The following is a 21,862-nucleotide window of genomic DNA, read 5'->3' as shown; positions in this document are numbered from 1 at the left end:
TTGCGAAGCTGAAGTGACAGGTGCAAGGCACATACTTAGTTCGAAAGACCCATTGATTTTGAAAGAGCCACCCCTGAAAGACCGATAGACGTATTGAGGTCCCAATAGCAACCTCACAGCGGAAAACGCAGCGTTTGAAGAGCCCCCACTAGGTGGACATTCGACATCAAAGGAGTCTCAAAGAGCCACTGGATTCGTAAGTTGCTCATGTACGTCCCGGGGGTGCAAACTTTTTTTATCCACTTCCAACTCAGTTAAGCGGATATGACCGTGAAAAGCTAACTATAGAACTAAGCTAAGAATAGGGAGACAAACACTTTCGCATTCATAATAATATTAAGTATGGATGCATTAGGTACCTACTTATTGATAATATTTTTTTTTTGATATCACCTACGAGTAGGTAGTTTCCTAGTTTGTGAGAAAAGTTTAAAAATTTATTTTCTTATTATAGTTACCTACTTACTTTTAATTTTGAAGAATTTTTTTCACTAATTCAGAAGTTCAGACCGACGGATAAGTGCAAGTTCAGCAAAGTAGACTGACCTTGCTTCACTCGGTGAATATCTACTGCTTGAGGACTTTTCAAAACTATCGTAAAAAATAAAACAACAATTTTAATGTAAAAGATTTACTATATTGTTTTGTACAGATCACAAATTTGTAAATGGTAGATAGAAGGGATCTTGCCTTCTCTACGTTCAAAACAATATACACCGTTACGCGCATACCTTACACATATTGACGTCGCTTGCTTAATAAATAGGTACAAAGTAACTAAGACAAATAAATCAATGTTTTAAAATTCAACAATGTAGCATTTTCAGATGTGCCAACTTCCAAAATCGAACAACAAGTTGGCTTCAGATAAAAAAGAGCCCTAGAAAACAGTTGAGGGAATGAATTTATCTAAGTATATAGTATCAGCCATTGGTCAGCCACCTAGCATAGGTGGCTGACCAATGCTAACAGTTAACACTGTTGTTTCCCACGCAGAATGAGAAAACGGAGAATCGGCACAGGAAAAAAAGATTGGCCGAGTCCCCCATTACGCCCATTACAATCTGCATGGTGGGCCAACCGACAGGGCACATAGTTCGGAAAACCGATGGGTCCTAAATAGTGCTAGTATGGCGACTTCGCACCGAAAAGAACAGCATTGGCTTCTACCACCTATTTGACAGGGGACCGACGACATCAAACGAGACCTCTGTCCAATGTGCGATCATGATAGTGAATGTGCATAGACAACCCCGTTGTCACGCTTCACTTCGTACCACCAAATAAATCGATAAATCACCCACTGTGCGGGTTCAGATATCAGAGCTCTTTTTTGTGACGTCAACATTCCGAGAATAAATCTGAGAGTGGGTAGAGCCTAGAAGTAAGGTTGGATCGTGACGGCAACGAACTTGTTGGCACATCTGTAGGAGTTTAATTTGATCTGAGCGAGAGTTAGTTAGTTTATTTTTCCATGCGAACATAAAATTTTAGTGAATATAAAGGACCTGTATTAATTAACATAGTTGTCCATAATATCTTATATAAACAAATACAAAATATAATTTACTATCTAACAAAATTTCAACAAAGATTAGCTTATTTTTTTCAAATGACTGCCACTTTCTTCGTTTATTTATACGTACAGAGTATAATATCTATCATACCTGTTGATAAGTAGCTCGAAGCAGCCATAATTTAAAACAAAATTTTATGATTAAGTAATTAATAAAATACCTAACTAATAGTTATTCAATTTCTATAAAAACTAATTTATTAAAGATTCGGCTTTAACATTTTGAAATCCTGGTAGGTAATATAAAATAGACATAGTCGTTGCAACAACATTGGTAGGTACAGTTCTTGCAATTCACGAAGGCGAGTGGAGCCATCAGCCATGCTTGTGTTTGTCGTATCGGTATAAGTAAGGAACACTAAGGCTAATATCTATAGAGCGTACTTTGACTTAAGTTTCAGTTGAACCGAGATAGATCTATGCAAGCGGTATAACGCCGTCTCGTTTTAACAGTATCTGAGTCTGAGCAAAGCCAAAGTGCGCACTATAGATTTCAACATAAATGTGTGCGTTTGCGAGCGCTTGCCCACGACTGATTGGTCCGACATGCACGCACACTTACGCAATGCCCACGTATACGACGCAACCGCAAGGAAAGTTCACTCGCCTTAGTTAATTGCAAGAACTGTATATTAAAATCAACTATCATCATTATCAAACCAAATGATAATAACACAATATGTAGATAATGGTAAATCTTATGGCTGGTAACTAACTGGACTGGACAAAAAGACGAGAAACCTTTTACAGTGCATTGCAAACCATTGCAAGTTTTAGAAGAAACAAAAAAGACTGGTAATTTTGTGTTAAAAATCCCCAAATTAGTCAAAAGTTGAATTAAAAACTCAAAGTGAAAAAAAAAACATCGATTTAAACTACCGGATTATTCTTTTCAATATTACAAATTTAGCACCCAACATAGCTACCCATCTTGTCAATCAAATCAATCAATAATTAATTCGCCAAATTCAATAATAAGTAATCGACCACTCATATGGTAAGGCGTGTTCTGAGGTATGCAATCTACAGTATTTACACTGAGTTCTTAAAATCTACGACTCCGGGTTGACACGGTAGGAGTATTTGAAATTAGACGAATTATTATTTCAAATTTAAACAGATATTCGTTCGTATCAAGTACATACTATGTACCTGCACCACACCTACTTTTGTAAGCTAAACCAAAGTTATAGGTCACGAAAAATTGTGGAAACGGTGGTGCATCTTGTATATTTTTGGAGTACCTATTCATAAAGTAATAATATAACTAAATTTTTTTAATCTATCTAGAACGAGTCCGTGCTGAGGGATACAGAACCCCAGAAATGACAGACAAGCATTGTGTTAAATTATTGCTTTCAAATCATTAGTAGTAACTAGTAATTTCAATAGTAGGTATTTTAAAACAGGCGACAACGGACCAGACTTATGCCCGATTTCACAACCTCTAAGATAGTCACACGTAGTTAGATATATGTAGGTAATCAAAAAGCTTATAATGTTTCAAGAAGGAATCTAGTCACTGTCCACTGAACCCGATTTTTTTAAATGCAATAATTAATAGAAACTGTAACTAACTTTAGTGAGTGATTTATAACAAACTCAAACCGTAGGATTAATAAATAAAACATTGAAATACCTACTCCTACCGTGTCAACAAGGCTTTATACTTAATTTAAGTACTATCACGGTCTTGCAGTCCTTTAAGTTATGTACAACTGTTTGTTACTTACCAATTGTCATAAAAATTAAACTTTAAACCTTTAAACTTTTCAATACAGACGTAAAACAATTATTTTAAAATAAACGCTCATTTTCTAACCGATAATCATTTATTCGCAAACAAATTAAAAAAATTAACCATAACAATCTTGAATAGTTAAAGAAATATAATTTATCTAGGTAACTAATATTAAATATGTACACTTTTCGATACAAATAATAAAAATATCATTCACTCGTGCCTCTTTTTAGTTTACATCAGTTTTCTCTTTTTTTTTTCAAAATCTAGCTTATATTATAAGTAATACTTACAAAACTTCAAATGACTAACACTTACTTTTGACTATGCCTAACTATTGCCATTCTGATATCGAAAATATAAGGCAACATCTTCCAATTTGACCTTATCCAAACTATTCTATATTTTTTCTCTGAATATATTTTATAAATACGCGCTTAATTTTGAGTACAAAATGTTTGATTTTAGATAAAACTTGAGTATAAATTGAACAATATAAGCTCGAACTTATTTTACTTTCAAGTATATAAAAACAATTCAAACACCATGGTGTATACGTCTGCATATTTGGAGAACAAAATAAATATAAAATAGCTACTTTGATTAGTTTTTACCTCAAAAGTGACAGTATTTCCGTTACACTTGATGTTTATTAACACTGTAATAATTTATGAATAAGGGTGTATTTTGATATAAATCATTCTGTAATTCAGAAAATATATAACTTGAAAATCATTAAGTCGAGCTTTTCTTATACGGTAGGACGTTTGTTTTGCCAAAAAATTAAATTAGCTCTTCTAAGCTGTCCCTAAACATCCATAACATACTTCAGATCTCTAATAGATTCCTATATAAAAATATTATACCTTTAATTCGAATTATTCGGATCTAAAGACACACGCAAGATTAAATTTTAAAATTGATTTTGTACATTTATGACATCGGTGCAAAGTTACTCGAGTCTAAAAGAACGAATCAAAAATAGCGGAGTATGGATCAATCATTAACTCTCACTTACACACTATACGTAAATATAGTGTGCAAGTGAGACGGAATGATCAGCGCCGCCGTTTTCGATCCGTTTCTTTATCGAGTTACAAATTGAGTTTAGTACAAATCTCTAAACTTAAGTAAATTAACAGGTCTATAGTAATGCTCTCCCTTTCCGCATGAAACATTATGAAAAAGATAGCATTACTTTTAAACCTATCGAATTAACTTAGTTTACAGATAGAGTAACTTGATAAACCCCGATATCGTATTTTTGTTTCAAGTGATAATATTAATGTTACGAAATAGTTACTAAATCCTGGGCACCAAATATTTATAAAAAGCAAAACATAAAATAACAATGCATTAAATCAATATTAAATATATATAATAATTGCGATTATTATCCTTCTCTGTTGCTCGCTTACATATTAGGTATTGCTTTCTCGCTTGCAGAAACATTAACTGTTAAGCGCGCAGACTATAACATAATTTAGATAGACAAAATGTATCACCGATTTTTTAATCGGATGTAAGTAACTTTAAAAATATTAATTAAACCGATATAACACTAAATGAGGTCACGAATACAAAACGATAAAGTGAGGGGTCTAAAAGCAAAACCGCCTCTTTGCATAAAATTCACAAAATCAAATATTTGTATGCGTGAAAAGACACGTTCGGGCTAAACAAATGTGAAATAACATTTTGGGCCATAAGCGCCTCTAAACAGTATTAAATTGCAGTCAAAATCGTCGGTAAAATGCAAAAGCGCCTGTTTGAAGACTAATATCAGTGTGCCTAGTCGGAGTTTTTTAACCTATTCGATCGCGTAAAAGTTAACTGCGTTTTGTATGGAATTGAAATAGCGCCATCTAGTGACAAGAAGTGGAAACATAATTTGTGAGTGCGAGTTTTTTACGTCCTCGGGACCGACTATTGTTTACCGACTCGCATGCGAAAGTGACAACGTGAGCGCACGTGATTGGTTGATTCAAGAACTATGCGAGTGCGAGTATCAAATTTTCACAATTCGCGAAGTAAATCGAGTAAACACGACGCTAACGCGATAGTTAAGTTGTCGCATAGATTTTTACAGTGAAAGTTGAGTGAGGAGATAATTTTAAAGACATTTATTTGCATTTTTCAAGTTTAATTTAAAGGACTACGATTTAAAAATTATGGCAGGGCGGTATTTTAGTCAAAACTACTTTTAATTTACTTTTCTAGGCTCTAAAAGAATATGTGGTCATAAACATAATCAGTTTTATAAATGACATATAGATGGCGCTGTTGTTATTAACTTATAGTCTTCCACGTAAAATTATTAAAATATCTTGTACGATGCTACGAAACCCTTAGAGTGCGAGTCCGACTCACCCTTGACTCATTTTTAATACATAATGATGACGTACATACTATACCTACCTACAAAGACGATGATTTCAAAACATAAACATAGAGAGTAGATATAACCAGTTAAATTTTGATAGACAGCTACTTCCATACAATCACTTCATAGAAATTTCATTCTAAATTTGGTTGGTTTATATCACGACGCCAACATTACAAAAATAATAAACGCCATTCACGGTGAGGAAACGCGTATGGGCTGGTTAGCTTCGATAGTAACACACACTCACTTGCACACGATTCTCGGTGCGTTTGACGTTAGCTCGATTAACGCGCTGGTGAAGTCATGCGAATAATTTTGTACAACTCCCACTCGGCACACCGGTGCAAACGCGCCACTGTTGAATTGAGCCAATGAGATGCGAATATAGCGCCATACTGTCATGGCGGCCGTGATCGAGTTTCTGTGAACACGCTTAGATTTCCAGAACCAGTTTTTATTAATTTTCGAGTGCTTATGGAGGTTAACATCACACCAGTGGCTCCAAATAGAGCCAGAAAAAGGATAAGGGACCCTGCGCATTGGAAACGCAACATAAAAAAACGTGAAAGGTAATGATTTCAAAGCGTTTACGTATAGTGTTTTGAGACCAATTTGAGACCTTGGTGGGATGTGTTTATGCGATAGTGTTTAGACTTTAGTTAAATATGAAAGTCGATTTTAACAGGACTTCTTTTATTTTGTCATTTTATCCAAGAAAACTAAAAATAGGCAATAATATTATAAGTAATTATATTATTGCATACTGCAATTATATTATTACTTAATATTTTCATTATTTTTTATTTAATTTGTATCAATTGAATACTATTTTATAGAACCCTACCTGACGCGCACTTGGCTGTTTTCTTTTGAGTGGGTTGGTTTGGTAATTTATTAATAAATAACATTGTTTATTTTGTTTGGTGGAAATCAGCGCAGTCTTTGAAATATGAAGTCATAGGATTTTTGTCCTAGCAATTATGTTGTCTTGTAACATTCGTTATTGTTTTGATTTTAGGTATATGCCGAAGAATCTACCAAATTTATCCATCTCTTGTACACATAAGAGCAAGTTAATGAACTGCTCCAAACTAACATCCCAAGATCTCAGAAAGTTTCGCGAGGCCTTTTACTCTAAACCAGAGAAAAACTTTCAAGACAACTTTATACTTAAATATATGAAGGTAAAGGTACCATCCCGGAAGAAGCGTGGTGAGCGCAAGAGAGGTGAATTGATATGTCACACTAGACTTTACATTCGACAGTTCCAAAAACCCTATACAATAATGCAAGTATGTCAAAAATTATTATTATGTCAACTGGAAAGTAATGCAGTCGTTTGGGCTCCACATGAAGCTAAGTATAGCCTTATGTTAGAGCGGGTGCAGAACAAATTTGTCAGGTTCTTGTACATGAGGCTTTATGGGGTTTACCCATTCTACCCATTGATGTACCCTACGTTATTTGTTCTGGGTATGGTCGGGTACAATGAGATAAGGTCTAGAAGGGAACTCGCGCTTGTTCTATATATATTTAAAATAATAAGAGGCAAGTTATTTAATGCGGACGTATTAGGACAGGTGAGCCTTAGAGTGCCGGACCGGTACGTGTGGCGGAGGCGCCGGCCGCCGCTGCTGGCGCTGCCGCAAGGGCGCACCAATTTGCTGAACAAGGCGCCGCTGGCGCGCGCTCTTGGTACTCTTAACGTCGTGGCGGAGCGGATCGACCTGTTTTGTTGTACTCGGAGTGAACTCACAAGGGTGGCAATGTGGACTATCTGTTACGATAGGAATAAATAGATAGATAGACTTACACGCTCAACTCCTTAACTTAGCTATCGCATTAGGTTAGCCTGTAATGATAGTTTTAAGTGGTGGTGAAAATAAATAAATAAAAAAATATTTAAAAGAGTATTAAGCATTACGGAACATAGAATCCGTACAATTGCTAAAAATTATTATACTTCTGGCAAACCTCCTCAGGAGAATCGTGGTGGAGACCGAACATCCATCAAAAATGTGGGTAAAAAAACGGCAGTTATGCAGTTCATAGAATCTTTTAAATGTATTGAGTCCCACTACTGTCGCTCGGCTACCTCTGTACGTAAATATGTTCCATCGGAACTCAATATTCGTAAAATGTGGCGAATGTACAACCAAAAATGCGACGAGCACTTAAAAGTTCGGCAATGTTTCTTTAGAAATATATTTAATAGATCTTACAACATTGGCTTTGTTACCCCAAGGGTAGACGTATGCTCGAAATGTTTATCATTTACAGAGAGAATCAAACATGAACAGGACTCTACAAAAAAGGCCCATTTAATAGGTGAACTAAGGCTGCATAAATTGAAGGCGAAATGCTTTCACAGGTTTTTGAAGGAGTACGATCCTAGCAGATTGACCATTAGTTTTGATTGTCAAAAAAATCAGGTGCTACCGAAAGTGCCTGATCAGTCGGCATACTATAGTCGCCAACTGTACATCTATAATTTTACAATAGTAAAAGGAAACGAGACTCAGAACATTTCCAAAGAAAATGTTTACATAAATTGTTGGACTGAAAACACGCACAGAAAATCGTCTAACGAAATTGCATCAGCTTTATATTTTTTTCTTAAAAATTGTAACTTGGAAGGCAAAAAAGTTCTAAGATTAATGGGAGATGGCTGTGGCTCTCAAAATAAAAATAGTACCATAATTGCCATGCTCTCATATTGGCTAGTAAATGAAGCTCACAGAAACCTTAAAACAATAGAGCTGATATTTCCAGTGCCCGGGCACTCATTTTTGCCCGCGGATAGGGTATTTGGATTAATAGAAAAAGAAGTAAAGAACATGGAACAGATAATACACCCACAGTCCTATATAGATATATATGAGAAATATGGGCAAGTCACAAAGCTCGGTATGGATTGTTCTGTTTTTAATTGGAAAGAATTGGGAATGAATACACTTAAGCGGCCAGGTGAATATCATTTCCAATTTCTGCCCTGTAAACGTTTTTATCTGAAGAGAGTTAAAAATAACCCCCAACGATGCTTGTTAAAAGGTGAAGTTAATTACAATACTGACCTAGGAGCCTACAAGTCTGTCATTAAAAAAAATAAAAGTTTGTACAAAGCTTCAGTTCCTTTAGTAGAAGCAGGAAAAGTCAAAGTGAGTGCACTCAAAATTGGAGATGTAAAGAATTTATTAAAAAGCCATTTTGGTGAAAATTGGGAAACCCAGTATGGCGATGAACTAAACTTTTACACAAATATCATAACGAAAAATACTGATGATACTGAAAATGCAAATGTTCTCGATGGTGATACGGAAAATGAAAATCACGATCTTTGTAATTATTATCCCGAAGAAATTGGATTAAGCGTTTAATATATTTTTATATTCTCTTTTTTATTATTTCAACAAAATGTTTATAATATTAGAATGTTTCTGTTTTTTTTTTAATAAATACTTGAATTTCTTACTTTTACACTTTTTTTATTTTTGTCAATATTTATTAGCATGCTAGTAACATCTTGCATAATGATGTCATAATAATTTGTCAGATACAAAAGCGCCCCTTTCATATTTAGTGAGCTGCAAATCCGCCTACAATTTCGACTTAGATGCAAAAACGCCTCTTTTAAGTTTTATTTTAGAAATTTGACGAAAACAAAGCTTATTTGGGTGGATATGAGGTCAAATTTTAAATAATGTTACTGCCATCAACAGCTCTATTGACGTTTGACTTCATTAGTTTGCCTGCAAAGAAAGATATGCGTTTTTCGTTAGTATTGGAAAAACGTCAACTACGCAAAGTGGCGGGTTTGCTTTTAGACCCCTCAAGTATAGGTAATACTTGGGAATCACCTGCTTAACCCTAATAATTATTCAAACTTAAAATTATTAGGTGTCGACACCACTGCCAAAGTTCTAGAGTTTTGAGTTCTATGTCCTAGTCACTGTACCTAATATATTGGAACTCTTTATGAGCTAATGAGCAACTATTTAATGTATTTGCATTGATATTGTCAGTTTTGAGAGCGACATGCAGAACTGTGAACTCAGAACTCTAGACAGTGGAATCAACGCCTTAGGCGTAACGCACACCTACAGAATAGAGTGGAGGTGAGGCGCAGTATCTTTTAATGACTGAAACTCGGCTTCATTTACTTCGTCATATGGTTGAATTTGGTATGAAAAGAAAACACATGGAGACTGCAAGGGCGCGTTCAGTCGCCCCCGCGATGCCAAAATAAATAAAGCTGAACAAGACGAGTTTGCGGAGGACGCCAAATAGTATCCGTGAAAATATCCACGATTGGGGATGTACATATTACATTAAGGTTATTTATACTTTAATATTATCTGAATAAAGTAAGTTTTACAATGCAATCTTTAAGTACTTAAGTACCTCATTTTTGTTCTATTGTAATCGAAATAGCGATAAAAAAGAGACACTTGTTCACTTTTATTATGTGACTACACGTTTACTACTACTTGTTACGGCATACATTTTCTTATATAAATGACGCTTCGCCTTGGTTCCACTCCACTCCGTAGGTAAGCGTTACGCCTAAGCTTTATTTTAAATTAGGAATTTAACACTCCTTACAAAATTAACATGCAGGTGGACCCGTATTCAAAAACTCTACGATACGACCATTTAAATGGAAGATGTAGATCAACCGATAGCACGCCGCACGGTGGGGCAGATCCGGGAATTAGCTGGCCATAAATCGATTTCTCAAAAATGGCCATTGACAAACAAAACTTACTACCTTAGGTAATTAAGTAGACACCGAACATAATGCCACCTCTCCATTCCTCTAATTAGGGGTGTTCACCATTTTGTATCAGTCTAAACCTGAGCGTCACTCTAAGTGTTCATATTGCGCTAACTGATTCAATTAAAACAACTTTTTAAAAAGTGATTTTTATATGTTAGTGAGTTATTTTTGAAAAAAATCTTAATGGAGTCGATTATATCAGGTAAGCGCCCATATATTACATTTATAAAAAAGTTTGAATAACGATAAAATAGATATTTTATGGGACTTGCAAAATAATGCTTCTGTTGCGGTCGAAAAATCATCTTTTAGATACTCAAAAAGGTTTTACTTTAACTTCCCACCGAGTCCCATCGGTTTTATTCATTGTAAATAAAAACTGACTATTATCCCTAATTGAATACATCGAGATTAGCTGCGGTCTCCCGCGGAATCCATATTTTGAAGGCTATGAAGTACATAGCGGAAAATCGCCGTATTTAACAAATTTCTTTTTTTCGTTTTAAACCGGTTTTTATTTGCTTCCAGAATAGAAAGGCACTTTAGGGACTCGCACCGTAACACGTGGATTTCTTTTTACTAAAATGCAACAACAAGACTTGCCCGATTTTGATGCAAAATTGATTTATCTTGAGAGATATATTCTATCACAAGATGAATATTGTGATGAACAAAAGAAGGAAGTTAAACATAATTTCTCACGTCTAAAGTCTCAATTTAAGAAAAAATGGATCGAGTCACATAAAAAGGCCCATACTTTCATTCAAAAGAATGGTGAATGGTTAAAAGGAACATACGAAATACCGAGACCTAAAAAGCCTTCTTCTGGTAGACCATCAAAGTCGTTTGAAGATTCAAGTGAGAGAAGTAAACGCAGAAAAACACTCAAAATGCGTAGCACTATAGAAACAGACCACAAAACTTTATATTGAGTTGTATCCCTGGCACCCTATGTCTCCAACAATGCATAAAATCTTAATACATTGTGCAACTGTAATGGATCATGCACTTCTGCCTATTGGATTACTATCCGAAGAAGCAGCAGAGGCACGAAACAAACATTTTCGCCAGTATCGGTATTTCGCAAGAAAATGCTCAAGGGAGCAATGCAATTATGACGGCCTTAATAGGTTGTTGCTAAGTTCGGATCCATTAATATCGAGCATAAAGCCAAAACCTAAAAGAAAAAATGTGCCTCATAGCAAAGAAGCGTTGGAAATGCTTATTTCCGCTGAACTTAACACAGCAGAATGTCCTCATGAGGAATCTGAACCGGACCAACTTGACAAGGATGAATTGAGCTCTAGCTCTGGTGAAGACACTTGGGATTGATCTGAATCACATTATGTTTATTTTTGTATTTTTTTATTTACCATTGCATCTTTATTTTCATAGTTTTTGTTTTTATATTTTCTTAATTTATCATAATCACGATTTTAATTTACTATTATAGTTTTAGTGTTTTTAGTTTTTTACTATGTTTTATACAGAAATAAAATCTGTTTTGGCACTTTATTGAATTATTTGTTTTTCGTGTCAAAAAACGTTTGTTTCTCCTTATCGGTAAAACTACTGAACCGATTTGGCTGAAATTTCGGATGAATATAGATTATGCCCTGGGTTAGCACATAGGTTACTTTTTATCTCAGAAAATCCATGGTTTCCACATGATTTAAATCAGAATTTCGACAAACAGGATTTAAAACCAAAATATACGCAAGCGGGGCCGCGGGCATCAGTTAGTTTTAAAAAATAAGTTCCCAAAATACTAAAAAATATAATTTAACCTATTTACAACACATATATGGGAGAAAATAATATTGGCCGCCTAATTCCTGGATCGGCCCCACTGTGCGCCGTTTGAAATCGATATCTAATCGATACTTCGATATAAAATCGATAGTATATCTATAGTAGGTTCTACAACATACACTTTTCTTTTGAAAGATTTCGCAAGCTCGAATTTAGAAATCGCAGCAGGTTTCGCTCCTTACCTTAATTCACCAAATAATGCGTCCAAACTAAGAATAGGAATGAATTGCCACCATATAGTGGAAATTTATCTTGAATAAGAATGTTTTTTAAATATATGTTTAGTTTTTGTAGCACTAAAACTTATTTAAGTATAATATGATATAGAAACCAATTGCTGCGTGTGCAGATTTTCTTTGAAACCCGTAATTTTCAAGTGCAAGTTGACGGATAAAGGTCATTGGCTTTCCTATTCTCAGTTTGGTATTGTTATATACCACCTATTGAGCTAGACTTTCAATATTTATAAATGGGGAAAAGACAATTATTCAAAACTTTCTGGAATTTAAATAATTAGGCGGTTTTATATCCTATCCTAGCGCCAAAATGGAAAAATAGCGTCCTTAAGGCCAACCGCATAGGTACTAGAAAATGTCGATCAGAAAAAAAAAGTATCGCGTGCCGGACGACACTCTACTCATGCATTCTGCACTAGAACCCGTAGATTAATCAGAATTATGCCGGATCGGACGTACTCTTCTTATGTTCGCAAAATGAGTGTGATAAAAAGTTTTGTGACCAATGACATTATACCAGACTTTACATGGCAAATATAATGCTCGATGAGTAATACAGAAGATGAATACGTACAAGAATGAAGAGATAGCGCTTCTACGTACTTAGACTTTGCTTAGACTTAAGTTTCAGTTAAAACGAGACAGATTTATGCCAGCGGTATAGCGCTGTCTCGTTTTAACAGTTTCTATTCAGCCTAGTTATTGACTTTAGCTACGTATGTACTATTATAATACTTACCATTATTTCTGACAGACAGTTTCTAATAATATACGGCGGGCCTAAAAGTGCTACCAGACCACAATTTTTGCTGTGTATTACCTTATGCCTGTCTATCGCAATCGTTTCATTCAGAAATTATTAGTTTTAAAGGTAAAAAAAGCCTGGAGTGACTGCATTTTCTTCTCTCTCAACCAACTCAAAAATCCAAAAACCATCAACAACACTGGGATTATCTTTGCGGCTTTCATTGAAAAACTGCTATTTTTTACACTTTCCGTGCAATTTTAACATAGAGCGTAGGCTTGTAGCACTTTTTTTTCATGACGTTATTTTTTACGGAATCGCACCTTAAACGCAACGCAGAACAACTTAGTGGAGTGGAGTCGCAACGTCTTATTTAATAACTTGAATTCAGCTTTATTCACTTCGACCTAAGATTGAAATTGGCGTAAGAAAAGAAAAGATGGAGCAGACTAAGGCTGAGATCTATAAAACGTACTTTACCTTTGCTCAGACTAAGAGAGACTTAAAATGAGACGAATTTACATACATCTGTCTCGTTTCAACTCTAAGTAATGTGTGAGCAAAGCTCTAATAGATCCTCAAAGCACTAGTCATCACCCAGCGCGTTATGACTCCACTCGGCGTGACTCGGCGCACTGCGACTCCACTCGGCGCGACCCGACGCATAATGACTCTACTCGCCGTCACTCTGTTGGTCTGCGCTGGGCGTAAGATTATTAGCTGTGTGTTGCGGGTCCAGATTACATATCCTCCAAGTCCTCCTGAAACACAAACAAAATATTGCTAAATAGATTTTTTTTAACTTACAAGGGCGACTTTTTAGAGTGGGCGCACTCGCGTGAAATTTGAACAGCTGTTTGGGAAATGATTTTCCAAACAAAAAACCTCTATAAGAAAACTAGAAAAAAAGCTTTCAAATGGCTGAACCGATTGTCGTCGATTATAGCTAACAACACTCTCGATCAAGCCACCTTTCAAACAAATAAAAACTAAATAAAAACAGTTCATTCGTTTAGGAGCTACGATGCCACAGACAGATACACACGTCAAACTTATAACACCCCTCTTTTTGGGTCGGGGGTTAAAAATACGAATGAGTGAAATGACCACTTTGAATCGTATTTTTACCCGACTACGGCAAAGCCGAAAGGAAGGGTTATGATTTTAGCAGTCTATGTATGTATGTATGTATGTTTACGAAAACGAATACGAGTGAATGCACAAACGCCCTAACTCCTTTCCCTCAGTCCGCGAACTTAAAAATAGTCAAGACCTAATTTGTATCTGAATAGAAAAAATAATCACCGTCTTGCGCAGTCAATTATTGAAGTTTAGTCGCAACCGGGTAGCATAAGTACAGTGATTTGTGGTAGTGACTCACTTGTACTCGTTGTCGGCCCCGAACTCCACCATCTCCTCCTCCTCGTCCGGCTTGAGCGGCTGTTGCTGCACGAGCGCTAGGGGACCCTTCTTGTACGCCGTCATCTCCTGAAAACGACCATCTAACGTTACAGAAATGATTTACATATTCACTATAGTCTATTTTTAGGGTTCCATACCTCAAAAGGAAAAACGGAACCCTTATATGATCACTTTGTTGTCTGTCTGTCTATCGTGTCTGTCAAGAAAGCCCATAGGGTACTTCCCGTTGACCTAGAATCATTTTTATGCATATAGTTTTTGATTTATCGTGCAAAATGTGGGAAAAAATACCAGAGTACGGAACCCTCGGTCGAGTCTGACACGCATTTGGACGGTTTTTAAATTCTAGAGACCAAACTGACAACTAGAAATGTCAAACTTAAGTAGTGTTGTCCTCATAGTTCCGGTTTAGGTTTAAATCGTTAATAAAATAATATTTCGTGCAAAACGAGTAAAATAAACATACGAAATGTGTAAAATTACAAGATTGAAAAGTACTACTAATATATACAGATTTTTGAAGTTAAACTTCTTTATCTGATAAGAATGCTATATGGCATTTTTAAGAATGCTATTTGTATTATTCTCCTTTCAGCAAAGGTTGCCTGGTAGAGATTGCTCTAAGCAATAAGGCCGCCTTTGGACACAATTGTTTTCTCTGTTTTCTGCCTTTTGTGTTGTGTTCCTTTTTATGTTATTGTGTGCAATAAAGATTTCATCTATCTATCTATACTATTCGGTCAAGCTAAGTTTGCACCTCGCATCGATTACGTCACACTGACGTTTAGGTACGGTATGCGAACTGTACTGACGCGAAAAGACGACCGCGGGGAGGTGAGCGGGTAAGTGGGAGAGGCGTCGCATTCCAGCGAGCTGCAAACTTAGCGCGACCGAATTAGAACTCACCCTATCATATCTCGCCTTGTCCTGTTCACTGAGCGACTCATACTTGAACTTAGTCTCAGGGTCGGCCGCGGCCCAGCGCCGGCCCAGCTCCTTAGCGATATCCCCCATCGTGTACTCGGGGTTTATGGCCTTCACCTTGGAACGCTCGTCGTTGCAGAACCAGAAGAATGCTGATCTGTTGAGGCAGAACATCATCATGATCACCCCTTCGCCGGCTCACTACTGAGCACGGACTCCCCTCAAAATGAGAAGGGTTTGGCCCTAGTCTACCACGCGGGCTAAGTGCGAGTTGGTAGACTTCACACACCTCTGAGAACATTATGGAGAACGCTCAGACGTGCAGTTTTCCTCGCGATGTTTGCATTCACCGTTAAAGCTTACTCTACTTACTATTAATTATTAACAAAAACCGCACATAACTCGAAAAGTTAGGGGTGCGTGCCCAGGATCGAACGCCCGACCTCCCGGCTGACCCGGAAAAGCTTTAAACCAGCTATATATTATCAGAAATTACCAGTAATCTGCCATGAAGTGATCATCACTTCCATAAACAAAAACAGCTTTTTGTCAAGGTTTTGCCAATTTAAATATATTACTTTTGTGAATCTAATTACAATAACATTCATTCAAATGTATTAAAAATAGTGTTGAAATAAATTCGCGACCATAAACTCACAGCGATCGCTTGGGCGCGTTGGGGTCCTTTTGTTGTTGTCTCTTTCTGCCGCGCACCTTTACGTCTTTGGGCGGCACGTAGTTCTGCATCTCCAGATCGTAGCGTTTCTTGTCTTGCTCTGCCATCTCATGGAACCTTTGCTTCTCCTTCTCTGACATAGTCTGTGGACAACAAAAGGGGGTTCAAAAGTTTCAGCTATAAACCACCTTGAAAACCCCACTTGACTTTGTACTGCTGTTTTTTACTGCTATATACTTCCAAGTTGAATAGCTTCAACTTGGAATGAGACTTCCAGACAACCGAATAACCTAAAGAAAGGCTCGTAAGAGGTCTAAAGCCAAAAATGCAAAGGCAGCAAACACGAGTGGTGAATTTTGCAAACAAATGCTATCTAAATTCTTGGAGAAAGATTACCTCCAGTGGTATTATTTTCTTTTCGGCAGGTCTGCACAAAAAACGCAAACGCAAATACACATTGACCGCGCGGTTTGTGGTATGGCTCCGCTCTCGAGATCCTGCTGTTGTCAGTGAAATCTTAAAAACCTATTTCAAGATAGAATATTCCACCTCTCAACTCATTTTTTGAAGGAGGCGGTAAAGACAACGTTTTTTTATCCGATTCTGTTTCTTCTTGTACTCTTCTTGACAGATTTGCACAAAAAATGCGTACGCAGTATGCCCCCACGCGGTTTATTGTATGGTTCCGCTTGCGACATCCTACCGTTGTCGGTGAAGCCCTACCTAGCTAGCCCTACCCTACTCAGAAAAAGAAAAGGGGGAAAATACTTACATTCCACCTTTCAGCGCATTTCTTGGAGAAAGCGGCAAAGACAACGTTTTCTTCCGGATGTTTCTTCTTGTGCTCTTCCCGGCAGGTCTGCACGAAGAACGCGTACGCAGTCATTCGACCGCGTGGTTTGTTGTATGGCTTCGCTCGCGGCATCCTGCCTTTGTTGGTCGCTTGTGCGATGAGGGCCTGCTGTTGAGCTTGCTGTTGTAACTCCTGGGAACAATCATTTTAATGTTTCATTTATTTTCCTAACTTTTCCATCTAGCTGCATATTCATTAGTAGGTCAAGGAAGTACACCATATACAGCATAGTTTCGTTTGTGATTGGCTGGTCGCTCAAAAGCCCACTGAATTTTTTGTCTTTTCATTTGTATGGGATTATGTTACAGAGATATCCCTATACTATCTCTCTATGGATAGAGTATAGTCGCGGTATGTGCCTTTACATTATAAATTATTACTTAAATAAAAAGATTAAGTATATTAAATGATTGATACATAATACAACAGTAAATTTTGTTTTAATGATTGTTGCAATTATTGTTCCACATTATTAAAACTGTTCAAACTTGCAGCAGGTTTCAATGTGGATAAGTAATCATTAACAGCAGCATTATATTTTACCTGTAAGGTGGCAGACTGCCGTTGCAGCGCAGCTTGTATTTGTTGCTGCTGTGAAGCCTGTATCTGTTCCTGCAGAGTTTGCTGCTGTTGCTGCAGTGACTGCGCCACTTGCTGCTGCAACGCCGCCTGCGCTTGCACTATAGCCTGAGCCTGAGCCTGGCTCACTTGCAACTGTATGGATTGTTGTTGACTATTCTGCTGTTGTTGTTGTTGTTGTTGCTGCTGTTGCTGTTGTTAATAATAATAATAACATAAGGAAGTGTCTCGATGGCTATGAATGGTTGTTTTATTTAAATACTATTTGATCACAAGTGAAGTTATTAGTTTTTATAATTTGTTACAGAGGTCGTTTTGCGTTAAGGAACTAAAAGCTAATAGAAAAACTTTTCGCCGTATATTTTTCCCCTGAATCAAAAAATGATTTTCGCACATCTGCAATATTTTTTAAAGACCTATTGAAAGACACCCCACCCCACATCATGAGAAAGAAGAAATAATAAATCTTCATAAAAATTTCCTTTTTCAAGATTTTATTACCACTTTTTCTGCGAGATTAATATATAGCAATTACCAAATTATAACTATCTTTTTCTAAGAGTCTTTAAGCTACGCTGCGGACGCTACGCTGCGGACGCTACGCCATATAACATGCTTAGCTAGAAGGGTTTCTGGTTGGCTACAGATCCCTAAAAAGATTAAAATTATTTGAAGTAAAGGGTCTTATTGATATTTACTTGTTGTTGTTGTTGTTGCAGCATTTGTTGCAACGTTTGTTGCTGGTGCTGCAATGTTTGTTGCAAGTTCTGGCTCTGGTGCTGGAGGGCCTGTTGCAGGTTTTGTTGCTGCAACTGTTGTTGCAACTGATTCTGTTGGATTTGATTCTGCTCTTGGGCTTGTTGCCGTAGAGCCTGATGGTTCTGTTGGATCTGCCCGTTGGCCTGATTGCTTTGATCAGAATCCGGGCTAGACTGGTTTTGGGGCTAGAACAAAATAATTTCGATCTAATTATATGCTACTGATGACCACAATTATTGGAACATTGTGTGGACTTAGGTAAGATTCCGACTAATTCAGAACCTCATCCTTTTTTGAAGTTGGTTAAAAAGTAGCTTAAACATTTGTATCCATAATGCAACTTAACTTGTAAAGGCCCATGTTGCTTTGCATTTTCTGTACATATTGGACAAAAAAATTTGCCCTAAAAACAACCTAAGAGTGTGGCCAACTATTACTATTTGTTATCAAAAATGTATGATAACCTATAACCACTAAACTGTGGTAAGTATTTTAACAAAATGAATCTAAATAACTAAGTACCTACAAGGTACCTAGTTACAAACAATTTGGGAAGAAACCTATGATAATAATATTATGATTCCACATTTCCTTATCATAATCAAAGCAGTATTTTGATAGTTATGAGGCTAGAATGACTGGATGTACAAACAGACTGCTTGTATCATATTCATGACACATAAACAATCAATTTGTATCCTATTACATGTAACATGACCTTGTTAATTTTTAATTTTTTTGTTTCTTATATTAGGTATAGTTTATTTGCACACTAAATCGCCTCAAAATTTTACCTGAAATGGAGATTTTTCAAGGGTCCTAACTTTCAAGATAAATACCTATATAAGTTATGGTCGGACTTTGTCTGTGGTGGCGTTTGTTGGCGCGCGTGTTGTGTTTTTTTGGAGTGTTTTTTTGTTAGAAGTGGCCGGTTTTTGTGTCCCGCTGGTGTTTATTGGTGGTGGAACTGACCGAGGAACTGACTGAGAAGCGCTCTAAAGGGGCGCCGCGTGTATGTCGGCGGGCGCCAGCACCGACGAAGTCCATACTTATACATATAGTTTTCCTAACTTGTAAATAACTACACACTTGACATTGGCTAATCAGTGTAAAGCCAGACCAGAGAAGAAAAAGAAAAAAAAGTTATGGTCAGTCAGAAACATGGAAACTTAGCTAGGTACTTAAAAATAAAAAAAGTACCTACCTACCAACATAGTAAAATATTACAGCAATCTTACCACTAGGTAACTTCTACTAAGAAGTTTGTGATTAGAAAGAAATGATAATATTAAACATTAATTGCTTTTTAACTTTGTACTTAATTAAAACCTAAATTCAACATCTCAAGTTTGTAGATCCATTTACCTAGGTAAGTACTAATCTAAGGTGTAGGTCATATAATATCAGTCAGTGAGATTCTCCTTAACTAAATGCCTAATGTACCTACCTACAATATACCTAATAGACTTAGGTAGTTAAGTACAATAATAACAAAATCTCACCAACAACCAAATCCTTCGGAACAACTCTGTTTCGTATATAATAATTTCACGAAATCGATAGATATCCATTTTAATTTTTATTCTCCTTCGGTACCCAGGGTTACGTCGGTACGGTTAAATCGGTGAATCGTAATTTGTATCGTATTTTTGAAAATGGAATGAAATTTAAAAGCGATTTTTAGGTTATTACCAAATAACCAAACAGTTGTTTGTAAGTAAGTTCAATACTTGAAAGTTTGATTTGACATTTTTCATTTTTAGTGATGTGAAAGAGATGTAAAAAATCAAATGACAAGTTACTCAACTGTATCCTTGATGTCCCTGTTTAGTGAAACATAAATTCAACAAAAAAATAGGTAATGATGCAATACTTTTACTAGCTTTAATAATATTTCATTGAAACTTAACTTAGTATTTTTTTAAATAATGAGATCAAAAACGAATGCATCTTTCAGCTCTTTTTATGTTCATAACAAATCCATAGACAAAGAGGCAAAAATAATGGGCGTAAACAACCCTATTCCGGAAATAAGTTTTTTTAATAATAATCATAACATTATTATAATTAATATAAAAACTCATGAATTATATAACTATACCGTGGGTGATGACGTCTGTTGCGATTCTACTGACCCTGTGGCATACCACCATGGTTGTTGAGGAGATTCTTCTCGTGTATTAGAACCAGTCATTATACGGTAATCAAAACTTGGCGTCGAGTTATCAGCACCATTATTAGAAAAACCACCAGTCATTTTGTAGGTGTATAATTGATGGGTTGCAGAAGCAGTACTTCTAGCAATCTCTTCATTTAATTGTTGTTGATGCTGTATTTCACCAGATCCACCCGGCCACCACGAGGCTTCGTCGCGCGCACCCCAAGCGCCCCCCGTTGTGCCCCGTTCCCCCATATCACAATCGGCGCTGTCGAATAACCAGTTTCTTTATTCCACTTCAGCTGCCTTAATTATTCTTTGTTTTGTGTCGTTTTAGAAAGCATATCCTTTATAAAGAAATTTAATTGTTATTTAAGCTTTCCTTTGTTATCTTGAGAACTATATATGTTTTCACTGAAACACTAATATTTTAAACACTGACTAAGCTTTTCATCACAAAGAATCCAAGTGATTACTTATTGTAAATCATTTTATGGGAGAATGAATAGGATTAATTGTGAAAACACTCGAGTTCGATTAATAAAAAAGCTGCCGGTTATAAGTTAACACTCCACGCGCGTACGTTTTGTCTTCGTTCGTATTTGAGTCAATACATTTGGCAACGTCGCATAAGTAGGACGCTAAACAAGTGCGCAGTGGTGCCCTCAACGCGCAGCGGACATTTTAAAAATGTTCCATGTCTACGCGAAGAGAGGCCGAACTTGCACGAAGTGGCAACAAGCTCGTCCAGCAACCGTGAACCGGTCAATAAGGCGATTAGCGCAGCCTCATACACTACTATATTTTCTACCTCTATACCAAAATTTTTGATTGTTTCTATCAAGTTTATTGGTATTTTAACGTAAAAACTGATTATAAGTCCTTTCAATAATATTCAAGTAGTTAGTAGTTTGGAACTTAGTCATCCTAGGTACCTAACTAAGATACACTATCTTAATTACCTAGGACCTAGGTACAAACTCCAAACTAATCGGGTATAGGTACCTAGAAAATGCGCGACATTAAAAGGTGTACTTATATTAAAATAAATTATCATAATATTCCAATCTATCTTGTCCTGATGGAATCATAATCATTGAAATACTTTCCACTCCTCTGATTTTTTTATATTCGTCTTTACATATAACTCCCTAAATTGTTTTCAGATACATATCTCCCTAGATTGCCCTTATATAAGAACATTCATTATTAGATTCA

General features: G+C 36.4%; 2 protein-coding genes across 5 annotated transcripts; one reads left to right on the top strand and one right to left on the bottom strand.

Moving 5' to 3' along the window:
- The first annotated feature begins 6,049 nt into the window (after positions 1-6,049).
- On the top strand, positions 6,050-9,178 carry LOC123866193. 2 transcript variants are annotated; one of them, XM_045907598.1, is made up of 3 exons: positions 6,050-6,272; positions 6,722-6,930; positions 7,984-9,178. In XM_045907598.1, exons 1-3 carry the CDS (start codon positions 6,178-6,180, stop codon positions 9,078-9,080), a joined length of 1,401 nt encoding a protein of 466 aa, XP_045763554.1. In that variant the 5' UTR covers positions 6,050-6,177; the 3' UTR covers positions 9,081-9,178. The 2 variants fall into 2 exon arrangements, with proteins under 2 accessions (XP_045763554.1, XP_045763555.1); XM_045907599.1 differs by having other exon boundaries at positions 6,722-6,995.
- Positions 9,179-13,338: 4,160 nt separating this feature from the next.
- On the bottom strand, positions 13,339-21,406 carry LOC123866192 (high mobility group protein DSP1-like). 3 transcript variants are annotated; one of them, XM_045907595.1, is made up of 8 exons: positions 20,588-21,406; positions 18,426-18,671; positions 17,692-17,925; positions 17,068-17,280; positions 16,278-16,438; positions 15,602-15,776; positions 14,655-14,761; positions 13,339-14,034 (listed from the first exon to the last, which is right to left on the bottom strand). In XM_045907595.1, exons 1-8 carry the CDS (start codon positions 20,897-20,899, stop codon positions 13,947-13,949), a joined length of 1,536 nt encoding a protein of 511 aa, XP_045763551.1. In that variant the 5' UTR covers positions 20,900-21,406; the 3' UTR covers positions 13,339-13,946. The 3 variants fall into 3 exon arrangements, with proteins under 3 accessions (XP_045763551.1, XP_045763552.1, XP_045763553.1); XM_045907596.1 differs by having other exon boundaries at positions 17,692-17,922; XM_045907597.1 differs by having other exon boundaries at positions 17,692-17,919; positions 20,588-21,404.
- Between the last annotated feature and the right edge of the window lie 456 nt (positions 21,407-21,862).

The sequence above is a fragment of the Maniola jurtina genome, chromosome 6 (genome assembly GCF_905333055.1).
Source record: "Maniola jurtina chromosome 6, ilManJurt1.1, whole genome shotgun sequence".
NCBI lineage: Eukaryota > Metazoa > Arthropoda > Insecta > Lepidoptera > Nymphalidae > Maniola > Maniola jurtina.
The sequence above is the reverse complement of the archived record's forward strand: the minus strand, read 5'-3'. Positions and strand labels throughout refer to the sequence as shown.